This window comes from Peromyscus maniculatus, chromosome 12 (genome assembly GCF_049852395.1).
Source record: "Peromyscus maniculatus bairdii isolate BWxNUB_F1_BW_parent chromosome 12, HU_Pman_BW_mat_3.1, whole genome shotgun sequence".
NCBI classification, from domain to species: Eukaryota; Metazoa; Chordata; class Mammalia; order Rodentia; family Cricetidae; genus Peromyscus; species Peromyscus maniculatus.
In genome coordinates, this window is record NC_134863.1 from 78,982,392 (window position 1) to 78,996,750 (window position 14,359).

At 46.5% G+C, this 14,359-nt stretch overlaps 1 protein-coding gene across 7 annotated transcripts in view; it reads right to left on the reverse strand.

Moving 5' to 3' along the window:
- The window catches only part of Tiam1 (TIAM Rac1 associated GEF 1), a 403,079-nt gene that overhangs the window by 79,546 nt on the left and 309,174 nt on the right, over nt 1-14,359 (reverse strand). For all 7 annotated transcript variants that reach the window (XM_015987745.3, XM_076549156.1, XM_076549155.1 and 4 more), the window contains 5 exons: nt 13,556-13,780; nt 11,124-11,309; nt 6,099-6,245; nt 3,948-4,022; nt 1,632-1,802 (listed from right to left, as the gene is read on the reverse strand). In XM_015987745.3, coding sequence (XP_015843231.1) covers nt 1,632-1,802; nt 3,948-4,022; nt 6,099-6,245; nt 11,124-11,309; nt 13,556-13,780 — 804 coding nt within the window. The remainder of the gene's footprint in view (nt 1-1,631; nt 1,803-3,947; nt 4,023-6,098; nt 6,246-11,123; nt 11,310-13,555; nt 13,781-14,359) is intronic.

Genomic DNA, 14,359 nt, shown 5'->3' on the forward strand with positions numbered 1-14,359 from the left:
TTTTCAACTCCTTAAGGCTACTCCATGGCCATGCTACTCCCTGGAAACACCTTCCAGGATTTGGCTCATGCAAAAGAGCCGGAGTTCGACTTCCAACAGCTCCAAGTGAGAACAACTCCCACAGCTCTGCAGAATATTAACGGTTCTCTAAAGAACAGGGCTTAGCTATAAATAAAAGAGTGCAGAAATCCTCAGCAGACCAACTTTGACAAGTAATTAAAATGAAAAGTTATGAACAGAGATGCCATTATGCTAAAAACCTAGAACTTATGATCAGGAAATAGTCGAGGTGTGTCAGGGGCCAGTGTTTATTTTTAATGCCCATGTGGGGGGCCAAGGTTAGCTTTGTCCTGAAACAATAGGTTGATCTACTTTTCTCCACATAAGGCTATTTCAAAGTCATATTTGAGCTGGATTATTTCATCCTCCCCCCCCCCCCCGCCACTCATATGAAGAGACTTTTTTTTTTAGGTATTAGTTAATTTTTTAAAAAGCATGTATAAATTTCTGATAGTGTAATTACAACATACTTGTTGGGGGAGTAAAATTATTCAATATTTACAAATCATATGTTGAAAGAACAGGGCTTTTAAAATGTCATTTTTATCCATCCAAATGGTTCTAGAATAAAATTAGGATACAAATGATTTCCACTTTTGGAGTGTTATGGAATATCATCTCACTCCCCTAAGAATATATTCTAGGTTCTTCTGAGCTCTGTGGACTGTCCTTCCTACAGACTGAGGTTCTGTGAGGGTCCACCTGCCACAACTCAACATACCCAGGTTGGGAGCAGCTCAGTTCTTTCCTTTGCTCACTTTGCTGATTCTCCTCTCCTTGGGACGGGGATGTGAGGAAAGTATCTGAGGCTTTCTGAACCTCACTTTCTCTACCTGCAAACCAGGAAAGTAACGGCTCCTTTTCAGACCCCATGAGGTCAACTAAGACCACTGATGCCATTACGTATGGAAAAGTGAAAAGCAGTGTGCGTGAGTGACTTCTTCCTGCTGTCACTCAAGGGCACTCAGCTAGGAAAAGAATCTCACCTTGAAACCAGACATTTCCACATCATAAGGCAAAAGAATGAAATCAATCACTTTCTACTAAAAAAAAAAAATACAGGCTAATTCTATGTTCACAGAAAGGAACTTCTCATCGTGTCAAGCTTTTACTCACTTTAGATTTTCTCTAACTTAAAGATGTCACTGGTGAATCGATTACTATTCAAACATCAGGTTGCAAAATGGCACCCATAGTTTGACACCATTCAATACGTGTGTGTGTGTGTGTGTGTGTGTGTGTGTGTGTGTGTGTGTGTGTAAAAATAGACAACCAACAAAATGTCCACAGTGGTTAGTTTTGCATTCTGTCTTCAGCTCAGGTTTTCTATACTGTGTGAGGGTAGAAGTAGTGTACTCATTGCAAACCTACGAAACTTGTACATGGAGACAAAACCCTCCCGGAGAGCTTCCTGCTCCTCACATGGTGCACACACAGTGTCACAAAGGAATGCAGGGCTGCCTGCATGTGCCAGGCTGCATACCCAGCGCCTCCTCCCTTAGACTGTGCACACCAGGTCTCCAGCCAATTCTGCTCTTCCCTGGAAAACAACCTGAACGGCTGCGACATACCTTGCAAATGAGCTCCAAGGTGTCCCTCGCAGTGTCCCCAGGCCGCACAACCGTCAAGGCTGGCTGATCATTGGGCAGACAGAACCAGGATGGAGTGAAATATTCATGGACCCAGATGTCACAGTCGGGATTGTGCTGGTGGACACTGGGTAGGACCACTTCCTTGTCCCTCTGTGGTAAGAAACACAGTGAGCAGGGTTGCAGCAGCCCCTGCCTGGCAATGTCAGACCCCAGAAATCTACACCCAGGGAAGCAGCGGTGAGGGCTGGGGGGGGGGGGCGGGGGGGGGGGGAGAGGCAGTGCTGGGAGGGAGCTCTCCGAGGGACAGGGACTATTGAGAAAGGGGCTTTATGAGGGGAGGAGCAGGCAGCCGTTGACTGTGGGCATGGGGCACCCTTCCCCACCTGGCCTATTGCCATTACGTGGGCATGGCACGGATAAGTAGATAGCAAAATTTGGAAGAAGGCAAAACACAAATCACTCATTCGGTTCAGTGCACTGTTTCTTCCACAAAGGGCGGGACAGTGGCCCACTAGTGAACGTGGGGAAGGATGTGTACAGATGCAGCCGGGCTGCACCTAAGCAAGCAGAACAGCCAGAGCAGAAAGCACGCTGTGATGGCTGATGCATTAGGAACCCAGTCAAACAGGCAGGGAAAGAGAGTGCTAGATCTTCCTACTGTGAACATACTGGATGCTCAAGTAATATTCCTTTATTAGGGTTTGATAACAAGATGTAAATATGCATCTACAGGCTCCCAAGAACAAGGCTAATAGTAGCAACATACAAGAAGAAACAAATTTCTCCACAAACTCCGGGAGGTGGTAAAATGACTTCCATTAACGGAAGTAATGGAGTTCAGGGATGAGGAAAGGCCTCGGAAGGGCCAGTGAGAGAAACCCAGTTGTGGAAGAGACTCAGCCCTGCTTCTGAACACTGCTCCTTCCACAGATAAGTTGGACCCCAGGGAAAGAATTGCCAAAAGGCAATCACTTGCCTACACCCCATTACCCACAATTGGAATCTTCCCAGGCTGCTCCCACAGGCCACATTAAATAGGTGCCCCTTAGCATGGGAGCAACCCCAGATTTGCATCTAAACTGTTCTTTGAGATGAGGCTAAATGTCAGGAAGTGGAATTGTACAAAGTTAGCCTGGAAAAAGGGAAAACACAGATGTACAAGGGAACTCAAAAGTTTTGGCATTCCTATACCCTACACGCAAGAAAGGGCATGACTTCATTTAAAATGAGTAATGTACGCAGAGCCGGCCGGCTTCGGATATGACAAAGTAAATATTGAAGACTATGCGTGGATCGTAGCTAGGTGCAGCAATTTAATTTCACCAGGAGCAATTATTCCAAGAGGGTGGCGTGGGAGTGCTGTCCCTAAGCTACCCACCTCCAAACCCAGGGTGACACATCCGGGAAGTTTAAATACGGAAAGGCTTTTCCTGTGACCACTCCTCTCCCGCTCCCTCCAAAAGCAAGAACTCCACACTGTACTCTCGCTTCTGAGGATCAGATCCTTCTAGAACACTGGGGCTTAGACACCGCTGAATAATAGCACTTGGTTGCATAGCAACCAAAAGCTGAATTCTGTCGAACCGATGCTGGGGATGGGAACCAGGAAATGATAGCAACATTGTGTTGTCAACACTAGAACCCCAAGGGAAAGCGGAACTGGGGTCCTGAAAAGGGGGTTTTTGTTTTAGGAGGGGCTACAAAAAGTGGCGGTGAGGGGATCAATATCCTCATGAGTTTCGATCCTAGCAGTCTGAAAGCCCCGGTTAAATTCCAGCACAAGGCTGAATCACATCTGTGAACCCCAAACTGAATATCTGACTTGGGAGGCAAATGCACTAAAAAGAACATACTATGAGAACACTTCTTTGAAACTAATGGGAACAAAATAGCATGTGTGGGCAGAGAGTGGGGGGCACTAAGATCTCACCTCTTGGGAATACAAGTTGTCCATAAAAAGGAATTAGCAATGACAAAAAAAAATGCTCAGCTAACTCGGAACTCAAATCTTCTCTCACAGTCTAGGTGGAACCTTACACATCAAATGATAAGTATGGAAAATGTTATGTCAGCAGGGAATTGTTCTTATTAGCAGCCAGATTTAAACAGAAAATGATTTTTCCACCTCGCGGTAACCTATTACATAATTTTTTAAAAGCCTGATCACATCAGTCAGTTTTTCACACTGAGTGTACTCGGTTTTAGCATCCCCCCCCCCAACCACAGCATTGTGCACATGCTAATGCGCTTGCACGCCTCCAGAAGGAACACGTGTTTATTTTCGTTTATTTTTACCTTGCCATCTGGAACAGTGTCGTCAAATATCCCCTCTAACGATTTCTTTACAGCATCGGTTCCCTCTCCGAACACCTGCAGATAGGAAAGTGTCCTCTTAAAAAAAGAAATCTGGGCAACGGGGCAAGAGGAAGCATCAGACAGGCTGGAAACGCACAGGGCTTTGGGAAAACATCACAGCAGGATTCAGGCCCTCCCCGATCCCCGAGAACGTCACAACTTAAAAGTGGAAAGCCACAAGAATCAGGTCCCAAGAGACCGAACTTCCCACACCCTTCATAGTTCAAACATACAGAAATGGTTTGTGTTTAGAGTGTGGACAATGTTTATAAACTTCATCTGAGTTTAAAAGGAAATTCGCAAAGGCCATGAAGGAGACCCATTCACGAAGACGTCACCTCATAGACCTAGGCAGCAGCTACGTACCCATAACTGCACTGCCTTTCAAAGTCACATCTTTCTGCAGAACTAATCAATTTATACCTTTTGTGTTTCATATAAAAGGTAGAAAGGGGTTTTTTCTTATTTAAAAACCAGAAAACTTCCTATTTTTGAAGTTTGATAAATTGTGTAACTTAAAGATAAAATGGAAATGATTGATACCCAAATACAGACACAAAAAAAAATATATATGCAGGCTATTAAATGAGCATGTACCTACCACCAGGATAAAGTTGATAGCTTTTTTTAAATCCACTGTAAATGAGGCCATAGGAACAGAGAATTTTTGTCTATTTTAGAGTCCTGAATTAGTGATCCTATTTCTATTACAATATTTATGGCCAAGCAAGATTTTTTTTTTAATTTACCTTAGGAATTACAAGAATGACTTAACAACATATTGTGAAGATGTTTGCCTGCATTTATTGAAATCCAGTCACACATTCCAGTAGGCAACAGTCTAACCCAGCAGGTAAAGCCATACAAACCAAGAGTTTTAATAGAGCATAAGTCCGACTTGCAAGAGCCCACTCCCCCTAGCAGGTGAGACGCTGAGGTTAATGGCCTCCTCCTGGAGGGAGGATGGAGAACCACGGAGTCTCGATTGTGCCAAGTCCGCGATAATCAACTCTACATCCTACCCTCCCTGAGATTAGAAGATACACAAGGCTGTGCAGTCCCCACCCTCTCTCACCACACGCTTAACTCATCTCTTCCGGGTTCCACCAAGACCGGAAATGCCACGTTTCAAAGGGGAGTGTGCTGGTCAACCAGGGAATTCAGGAGAGCAGCTTCAGGACCGCTCTTCTAAAACCTTATCCCTATGGAAACTGGTGGCTGCTGCTCTCAGGGCAAATGGTAAGGGGGGGGTGGGGGGGTGATCAAGCCAGTTTTGTTCAAGGGCATCACACGGATGATCTGGTCATACGAAACCCCTCAAATGCTCAGCGCTTAACTGTCCAGCCACAGTAGCCCATGAAATGAATACTCCCTTCCAAAAGAGTAACATCACTCCTGCCTTACGGTTTCTAAAGTCCAGACAAATAGTTTGAGGCTGTTCACTTCTCAGTGTCGGTGGAGACAGAATGGACAGTGGAGTCTTCTGGAAGGCGAGAAGCCTTAGCAAGGACGAGGAAAGAGAAGGGCCACTGGGTGTGGTTGCTCAGGGCTCCGCCCACCATCAGTCTAGGTGCTGCTAGCCAGGAGATCCTCTGCCAGCCTTGGACCTGAGCAGAAGAAGCTGTGGTGGCCACTTTCACACTCCTGGGTCCTTGTTCCCACAGCTGCCCATTTCAGGCCCCCTTCCAAATCTCAGGGGCAAGAAATGAACACATTTCCTTGGAGGCTGCCTGTGATCCGGCACCTGAGACGGCTTAAGAAGAGCACAGCTAATGCTCCCTTGGCTTCCTGTGGCCGCTGTTCTCTTCTGAGAACTTTCACGAATTCCGCACTTTTTTTTTAGCAGGTCTGTAATTAACCAGAGTTTGGGTAGAGTGCAGTGGGAGACGGATGGTGGTGACAGATTAATAGCAGAGCTCACTGTTTGGGGTATAAATTACATATTAAAAAGTGTCTAGCACAACTAACTTCGTGTCAAGTTGATTTAACGTGTCAATAAAGAGAAACACACGCACGCATGCACACACACGTGCAAATCAACTGGCGTAGCAGCAATATCTGTAGGTCCTTTGTGTTGACTCTGGGACCTACCTGGTTGATGGTTGGCCGTCCCTGCTTCTTTTTGGAGGTAGTGTCCAGGCCCCAGAGAGAAGAAAACCTGCTCCTTCGCTTGCTTGCAGACCTGGACATGGCCTGAGTTCGTCTTCTCACTCCAATCTCACCCGTGCGAGCTGCCACCTGGGATCGGTTAAGACAGAAGAAGCTACAGGAGAGGTCTATCAAGACTGACAGGGGTGCCTTGGGTTGCCGCACAGTCCTACCCAGTGCTCAAAGCATTAATCTATGACTCTCACACGCGGAGATCCTGGGACCCGTCACTGATGCAAAATGGAAAATCGGCAAACACAATCACTGTAGGAAATCAATAAAAATAAATAAAAGGGCAACAAACTACATCGTGTTGCTAAGAGTTAGTTGTTCTCTCCAGTCGGCTTGACCTACTAGAGCGAAAGCATAGAACCACACACATTTCTGGGGATGCTTTCTAAACGCTCCAGAGCAGTTTCTGCATTTTAATTAAAAATGATACCAGGGTCGGTCTAATCCAGCAGATTTCTGGTTCCTGTGAGTCTACATTAAATCTAAACTAACTCATCTCCTCTGTCTGTTGGGATCTCTTCGATCTCTCAACCTGTATGAAACCATCCTCTTTGCGAGGCGAGCAATCGCTGCCCCAGTATCACGGTCTCCACTAGAAAATTCCTAATGTAGCTGGGCACTTGGCCAAGGAGTCCAAGTTGGCTTCTTTTCCTTGTAGCCGAGCATGGGCTGGGGACTGTCTCTGTTAATGGGACAGCTTCTAGGAAATGTTTTCAGAGGAGGGGGCTTTCTCTTCTCTTCAGTGCAGCTCATCCCTGGTGATGAGAAGGACAACAGCACAGCCTAAAGCATCAGGCTTCTCCAGGATGGAAGACCAAGGAGAGGGAAGCAACCACCTGGCCAGACCGGACCAGTGGGTGCAAACCCAGACCCGCAAAGCTTCTCCTCTCTCTCTCCCTCATTTCATTGTGCTGGGGATTGAACCCAAGACCTGATACATGTGGGACAAGCACTCTACCACTACATCCAAGCCTAACAAAGGTACTGATGAAGGGAGAGGGTTTTTCTCTCATCGAGTATACATGCATTTTCTCCCCTCTACACACACACACACACACACACACACACACACACACCTGCTCTTTGCTGCTGGAGGGGAATGTCTTAGAACCTACTTGTCATAGACTCCCGCAGGGGCAACTCCCAACGTGACAGATGCCCAGTGGTAGCAGCCTCAGGGATGAAATGGCGTTGGGTAACACAGGGGCCCTCCCAGCCCTCAGCACGCTGGCCACAAGACATTTTCCTGAGTCGTCAGTATTGACAGTATCAACACAGAAGCAGCTGAGGGAGTAGACGGGCAAGGACCCCCACATGCACTCAGAACTGGAGCCAGAACAGCTTTTTGGCCAGGGCATTAGGGAGAAGGGTTTTGGACTCAGATGAAAACAGAAGGATGCAGGAGCTGAAAGGTCTTGCCTTGTCTCGGCTAAGTACTTAAGAAACAAAGATCAGAACATTGAAAAGTGGGAGCAAGACTCCCGTGGGAAATTTTATGAGAAGGACTGTAACTTACACTCCTTCTTGAGGTACTTTAGGGGGAAACCCACAAATAGAAGGTATCATAAAGCATGTCAAATGTTCTGGTCTCTACTTTCTACGCTGAAGGTGAGCAAAGCTTGTGAAATGATTAAATCAGAACATGCTGACATATGTGTGCTACCATGGCTGTGTAAACAGAGAAGAAATGGTGTTATACTTTAAAATCCAAACCAGATCAGCTGTTTGGTCCCAGCCCATTTACAAACAGCCAGATCTACTTGTAAGTACCAAGTCTGTCTGTCTGTCTGCCCCCGTGCCACACACAGGTAGCCAAGAGGAGTCGGCACCCCACATCCATGGATTCGGGCAATGTCAGACCAAAATTATTCATAAAAAGTAGTTCCATATGTACTGAGCATGTGAAGCCATTTTCCTCATCATTATTCAATAAACAATATAGTATAAGTATGTGCACGCCATTAATTAGCATTGCATTGAGCACTGTTAAGTAATCTAGATAAGGTTCAAAGTGCATGAGAGGATGCCACATGATGTAAGACACGTGGCCACCCCCTTTGGTATCCCAGAGGGTCCGAGTGTCACTCCTCTGAGGATGCTGAGGAATGACAGTCACAGCAGGCTTGTGTTAGCCTGCTCATTTCCTTCCCAGCATGCCTCACTGTCGGCACTCACCGTGTTCCATTAACTGCGTGTGTCCTTCTTCCCGGCTCTCCTACGTGAACGTGAGCTCCCGTGGGACGGACAGCCTCTCTGCGTTCTTTGCTCTTAAAACCCTCACCACAAGGCTAGCAACTGACACACGCCAGGGGTGTGTGTGTGTGTGTATATATTTGTCAATCACATAAATAAATAAGACATTTAAAATTAAATGGTGCAGCGGCAACAACTTAAAAAGTAGCGCTTGTATTGAGAAGCTCGGGGGGAGGAGAAAAGCACAGGGAAGAGAAACCGGTGTACACAAACACTCCCAGAGACTGACTTAGGCGGCTTCAAAGACTCCAGCATTATTCTCAAGCGCTCAGGCCTTGTGGGCCATAAGGGTAACCCTCCCCCTCGCCCCCACGCCAGACAATAACGACCAGAGGGGTACAGAAAGCAGGCTGGCAGAAGAGCTGCCGGACAAGAGGTCCCGGGGTTCTCAATGACCGGCCCACACAATGCCTCCTCTGTGGCGGGCACCTGATGGCTTTATCGGTCAGCTCATCTGAGCAAACAAGAACAATGATAACCTTTCTTCAAAGAGTACAGCACGGACCCTCCAGTTAATGAAGGCAAATCACTCAGCATGACGGGGATCTCCTAGTGAATGGGGCTCCCATTGTAGCTCAAAGCCCTCCCCTGGCCCTGGTACCCTAGCACCTCCTCCTTCCATCCACCCTCCACTGAAAAGGAGGGGGCAAATATCCTAGACAAAGGAGGAATTGAAGAATGCTTCAACTCCCATTGAGAGGAGGGGGACCCTTAGGGTCAAATGACAAGGAGAGATGGGGGGCGGGGGGTGGGGGGAGCGAGGTATCCAATAAATCAGATTAAAATTCTGCTTGGGATGTTCTGCAGAAGCTGATACAGAAAACAGAACCAGATACCCAGTACAGTATCCTAACTTGTTCTGTCTAAAATAAAAGCATTCCTGCGCAGATTGGCAAGGATGCACGGACACCATGATTTGTACTACAGGAAACCGAGCAAAGGAACCGAGGGGTGGACTCACGGAATGAAACACTATTCTTCCAAATAACAGCAAAAAATCTCCAAGAATCACCAGCTCAACCTCTTCTCCTACAGGGCAAATTTAACTCACCTGCCGCCAAATGAAAAGAGTGCGTACATCACAGACATTAAGAGAGGGGAACTTAGGGGGCCCATAGATCAATTACAGACAAGCAGCTCGATGGTTTTTCCTTGTCTGTTTCAGGAACATAAGCTTCAGTGGCTTGTAAGAAAATAATCAAAGCATCCAAGTGTGAGGTAGGAGGCAAACTGGATTTCTTCACGTTCTATCACGTGACAGTAATGGGGGGAGGGATGTGGATGCTGGAGATGGACAGGTGGTGTCTCACTGAGACGAGCCTGCCTGTTAATAGAAATAAATAAGTAAACACTCTTGATTAGGGCATTCTGACAGGAGTGAAGGGAAACCTTTTATCTCATTTCCCCCACACAAAATAAAGATTTGGCTAAGTTATAAACTCGTGCTCAGGTCTCAAAGCAACAGACCCAGATCGTGCCATAAGTAAAAAAACTGGGTTCACAACTTAGTTCTCACTTGCCCAGCTATTACTTACAGGGAAAACCAAAACTGTAAAAGCCAGGTAGAGAGGTAGGCAAGCAGGCCAGGGGCAGAGCTGTAATTAGCAGAACAAGATAGTTTTAACAAACTCTAGAAATTGGAGTGAGACCTCTTTCAAAATGCAAATCTCCCCCTAATTATCTGAATGATGATGCTAATCTATTTACAAAGAACACAAATGCCCCAGACTGAATTATAACTCAGAATTCAGTGCAAGGGCATGGCAACACTCAGTTCACACTTCCCAAGGCAGCTCAGGACCCTGACACTTACTTAACATCTAATTCCACAGCAAATGTGTTACGGGCGTGGTATAGATCTGAAGGTCTGAACATGGAGAGGCTAAAACATGTTGCTTGTACACTGGTTTCCTCCTTTTGGCAGAAATGGGCCCAAAGTACATAAAGCAGTCCATAATTTAGCAAGTCCTCAGGATTACAGGCTGTAAACACACAGCACAACCACACACTCTGCTGCTCCAGGAGGCAGACAAAAACTCCCTTCTTAGGGTGGGTGTCCAGCTATGTGCCCTGGAAACGTGGCCTTCCTCTACACGTCATGTATTTATAGCCATCAAACTGTGATAAAGTAAAGTGAGACCTCCAATCCACAAAGATCTGTGTTTAATGTATGGTGTGTGGGATCGGGGGAGGATACATCCATGCATGACAGAGAACAGATTTATATGCATGATAGAAAGCCCTCCATTTACCATTTACATAAGGTTACTTACTTTATGGTTTCAAATGCCAAAACTGCCTAAAAATGCCATCTGTCCACAAACTCTGCAGTGAACACATCTCAGGACAACACCTCTATGTGGCTGGGGTGTAGCTCAATGGTAGAGTGTTTAGCATGTGTGAGGTCCTGGGTTCCATTCCCAACTCCATGGGGAGGGGGGTAGACGGGGGTAGAAGAAGGGGCTGGAGAGAGGGTGCCTTTTGCATTTTCTTGGTACCATAGTTTTAACCCTATCCAGAGAGGTTGAATTACATTTCCACATAGGTCCAAATGCTATCTTGCATGCACTGCCAAGTGAAGACAGTTTGGAAATCTGCACGGGGCAGCAAAGCAAGCGACCAGTGGAGACACTTCCGTCAAGCCCTGTTCAGGATTAAACACAAAGATGAGTAGTTTTCCAAAACGCATCTGCTTCTACTCACCAGGGCATGAAAAGACGACACTGAAAAGATCCCAAGGCGGCCCATTGCCACTTTCGTCGGCCGGCTGGCAAAAGCGAGTAGCCTTTTGGGGTTTGGCAGCTCCCCGCCCTGGAGGCTGGCTAAGTAACAGCGGAAACGGAACAGGTCCATCTGGAACTGTTCGAGATTCTGCTCCCAAACAAAGATCTACAGTAGTGGGGAAAAAAAAAAAAAAAACAGAGAGAAAGGTCAGAAAAGGCGAAAACAAATGTTAGCTACCTTTTCCCACAAAAATCGTACAGAACTATTTATTGCTAAGGTACTAATTAAATCCTTGAGGGTAAACAACAGGGCCCCTAGGTCTCCTAGGGGGCATTTTTTCTTCTTTGCAAAGAGCTATAACCATAAACTCAGCATCATAAACATAAAACACATTGTTAGTTATTAGTGCCCTGTTAGCATAGATTTCACAGAGATTTTTGTGAGGTGGGGGAGCATGTTTAGTATGTCAGTCTGACCACAAACCTAAGACAGACAGAAAGAATTAAAATGTAGGGATCTCCAGTACTAAGGAACTCTCATGTCAACTAAGAGAGGACTTTTACTAAGAAAAGTAAGGCTGCCAGGTGGTGGTGGCGCACGCCTTTAATCCTACCACTCAGGAGGCAGAGGCAGGCGGATCTCTGTGAGTTCGAGGCCAGCCTGGTCTACAAAAGTGAGTTCAAGGATAGCCAGGGCTGTTACACAGAGAAACCCTGTCTCGAAAAACAAAAAAGAAAAGTAAGGCCAATTACAGGTCAAAAGCAAACAAACCAAAAGCTTTAGGAAAAGTGGATGGTATAAAGAAAGGGTGGAGGTAGGAAACTGTCAATGGTGGAGATCCAGGTACTGGTGGTACAGAGTTCCACCCAAAACTAGTGTCCACACATGTCCTTGTCACTCACAGCCGCAAAATATCTTCTGGCTAATGATGTGACATTCGAGTAAGATCACAGGAGAGAGAGTACGTTCAAGAATAATGTCCTGGCATGGAGTGAAAGCTCATGGGACTAGAGAGATGGCCCAGCCATTGAGAGCATTGGCTGCTCTTATAGAGGCCCTGGGTTCTGTTCCCAGCACCCACACAACACTTCATTTCTAGTGGTGCTGATGCCCTCTTCTGGCTTCTGTGGACATCATGAACGGAGGTGATGTGCAGACACACACCAGGTGACACCTATATACGTAAAATTAAATCTTTAAAACAGACAAAGTGAAAGCTGAGAGAGAGGTCCCTGGTGACATCTCCCTTTTTAATCTTGATTAAAATCAGTGTGAAGACACATGCTCATGACGGCAGTGTTCAAAGCGGCCAAGAAGCTGCTCACGGCTCAAACGCCCATCAAAGGAGAGATGGATGAACAGTGCTACATGTGTGCAATGGAAGAAGGAACGGCCCCCCCGAAGAGGTGACAGTCCTGAGTGTAAGCTCTGCTGCAAATCCAGCTGCAAAAAGCTATGCGGCATGAAGGAGGCAGGCACAAGGGTCACACACTAAGCAACTGCATCCCTGTGGAGCATCCCAAAGAGACAAACCATTCAAGACAGGATGCAGGGACAGAGAGGCCCAAACACTTAACAGGAGCTGGGTTCCTCTTAGAAGGAGATGAAGAAAGTGCCCACCTACCATTGCAACATATTGACTGCGGCTAAACTGCTGCTCCCTTTACGTGGTTTTTTGTTAAGTGCACTTGCCTGAATTTAAAAACTGCAGTGGCCGATAACAAAGAACGGAGCAAAGGGGCCCTGTGCATCCTGTAGCTGTAGTGACTGTGGACAAACTTTCTTCTTGTCATGACTTCTTAAACTATAGCACAGTTATTGACATAACATTTATATCTATTCGGTATCACACATGATCTAGGGATGAATTAAAATGCATGAGAGGATGTGTGTAGGTTATGGACGCACGCTGCGCCATTTTATGTCAGGGACTGGGGCACACCCAGATTTGGGTTTCTGCGGGGGCCTTGAAACCAATTCACAATGGGTAGAGGGGGACAGCTGTATGGACTTTTTAAAACACTTTTTTTTAAATTTAGGAATCCTAATCTAAGTTTCTTGAGGAATCAAGAATGAATTCTCCTCATAGCCTAACTCCATGATAAGGTGGGGAAGAAAAAATCGTAGATTTTCAAATACACGGATTCCCCTAAAATCACAAGGATTAGTAGGAGCTGGAAGGCTCCTCTCCCTGATTTCTGCCTTCCCTTCAATGTCACACTGTTCCCTTTAGCTCATAACAATCAACTCTGAACAAAGGACGAGGAAGCCGACAGTCACAACAAAGAGTTGAACAGTCTGGGTGACAGGCTGCTGCCATAGTGAAGGAAGATCTTTCAAGAATCCGAGGCGGCGGAAAAGCAGGAAAGCCCTAACAAATCTACCAGCTCCGAGCCCGGAGGAAGAGTCACCTGGTCTAATATGGTCTTCTTCTTCTTCGAGTCGGTGACTGAGGACAGCTGCATCTCACCCATCTTCTTCATCTTCTCATCCATGTCGATCTTCTGCTCCAGCTTCTTGATCTCTGACTTGAGGAGGCGGAGAGTGTCTTCCTTGTGATGGTGTCTGGCGACGGCAGCTGCGCAGGCAGAGTGGATGGCGGTGATCCAGTTTTCCAGCTCTGTCTGGCTGGTGGTCTACACGAGGAGGGTGCAGGGAGAAAGAGGCACTTTTTAGAAGATGACAGAGACTAACAGTGTGTGTTCGGGGAAGCAGTGTCTCTGAGGCAAGGTGTCAGGTCTGCACACACACACACACAGTACCTTGACTTACCCCTTCTAGAAATCCACCAAAGAAGGCCAGCCCCACCCCCACCCCCTCAAGTGGTACCCTCAAAGAAGCCGCATGTTACCCAACGTACCTAGGAAATTCTCTTGCTTAAATGATACTTCTAAAGAACGTACCCCAGTTTTAAGCAGCTATATATAAAAACTAGGGTTGGGGGAAGCGTTTCAAGGCAACCAGGATCGATACTGCCTTAGGGAACTCCAAGAATAGTAGCAAGAGCCCAGCAGCCAGCCTCAAACTACCAAGAGTTTGTTTAAGAAGAGCACTAAGATCATGCCATATGACGCACACCAAAGGACAGGTACCCTCCACATGGACAGGTACCCTCCCCGTGGGTAGTATAAGACACAGATGCTCTAGGAGGCAAAAGGGGCCAAGTTTGGGGGCAAAAACTCATGCAAAATTATTATATGCAAAATCATTAGAAA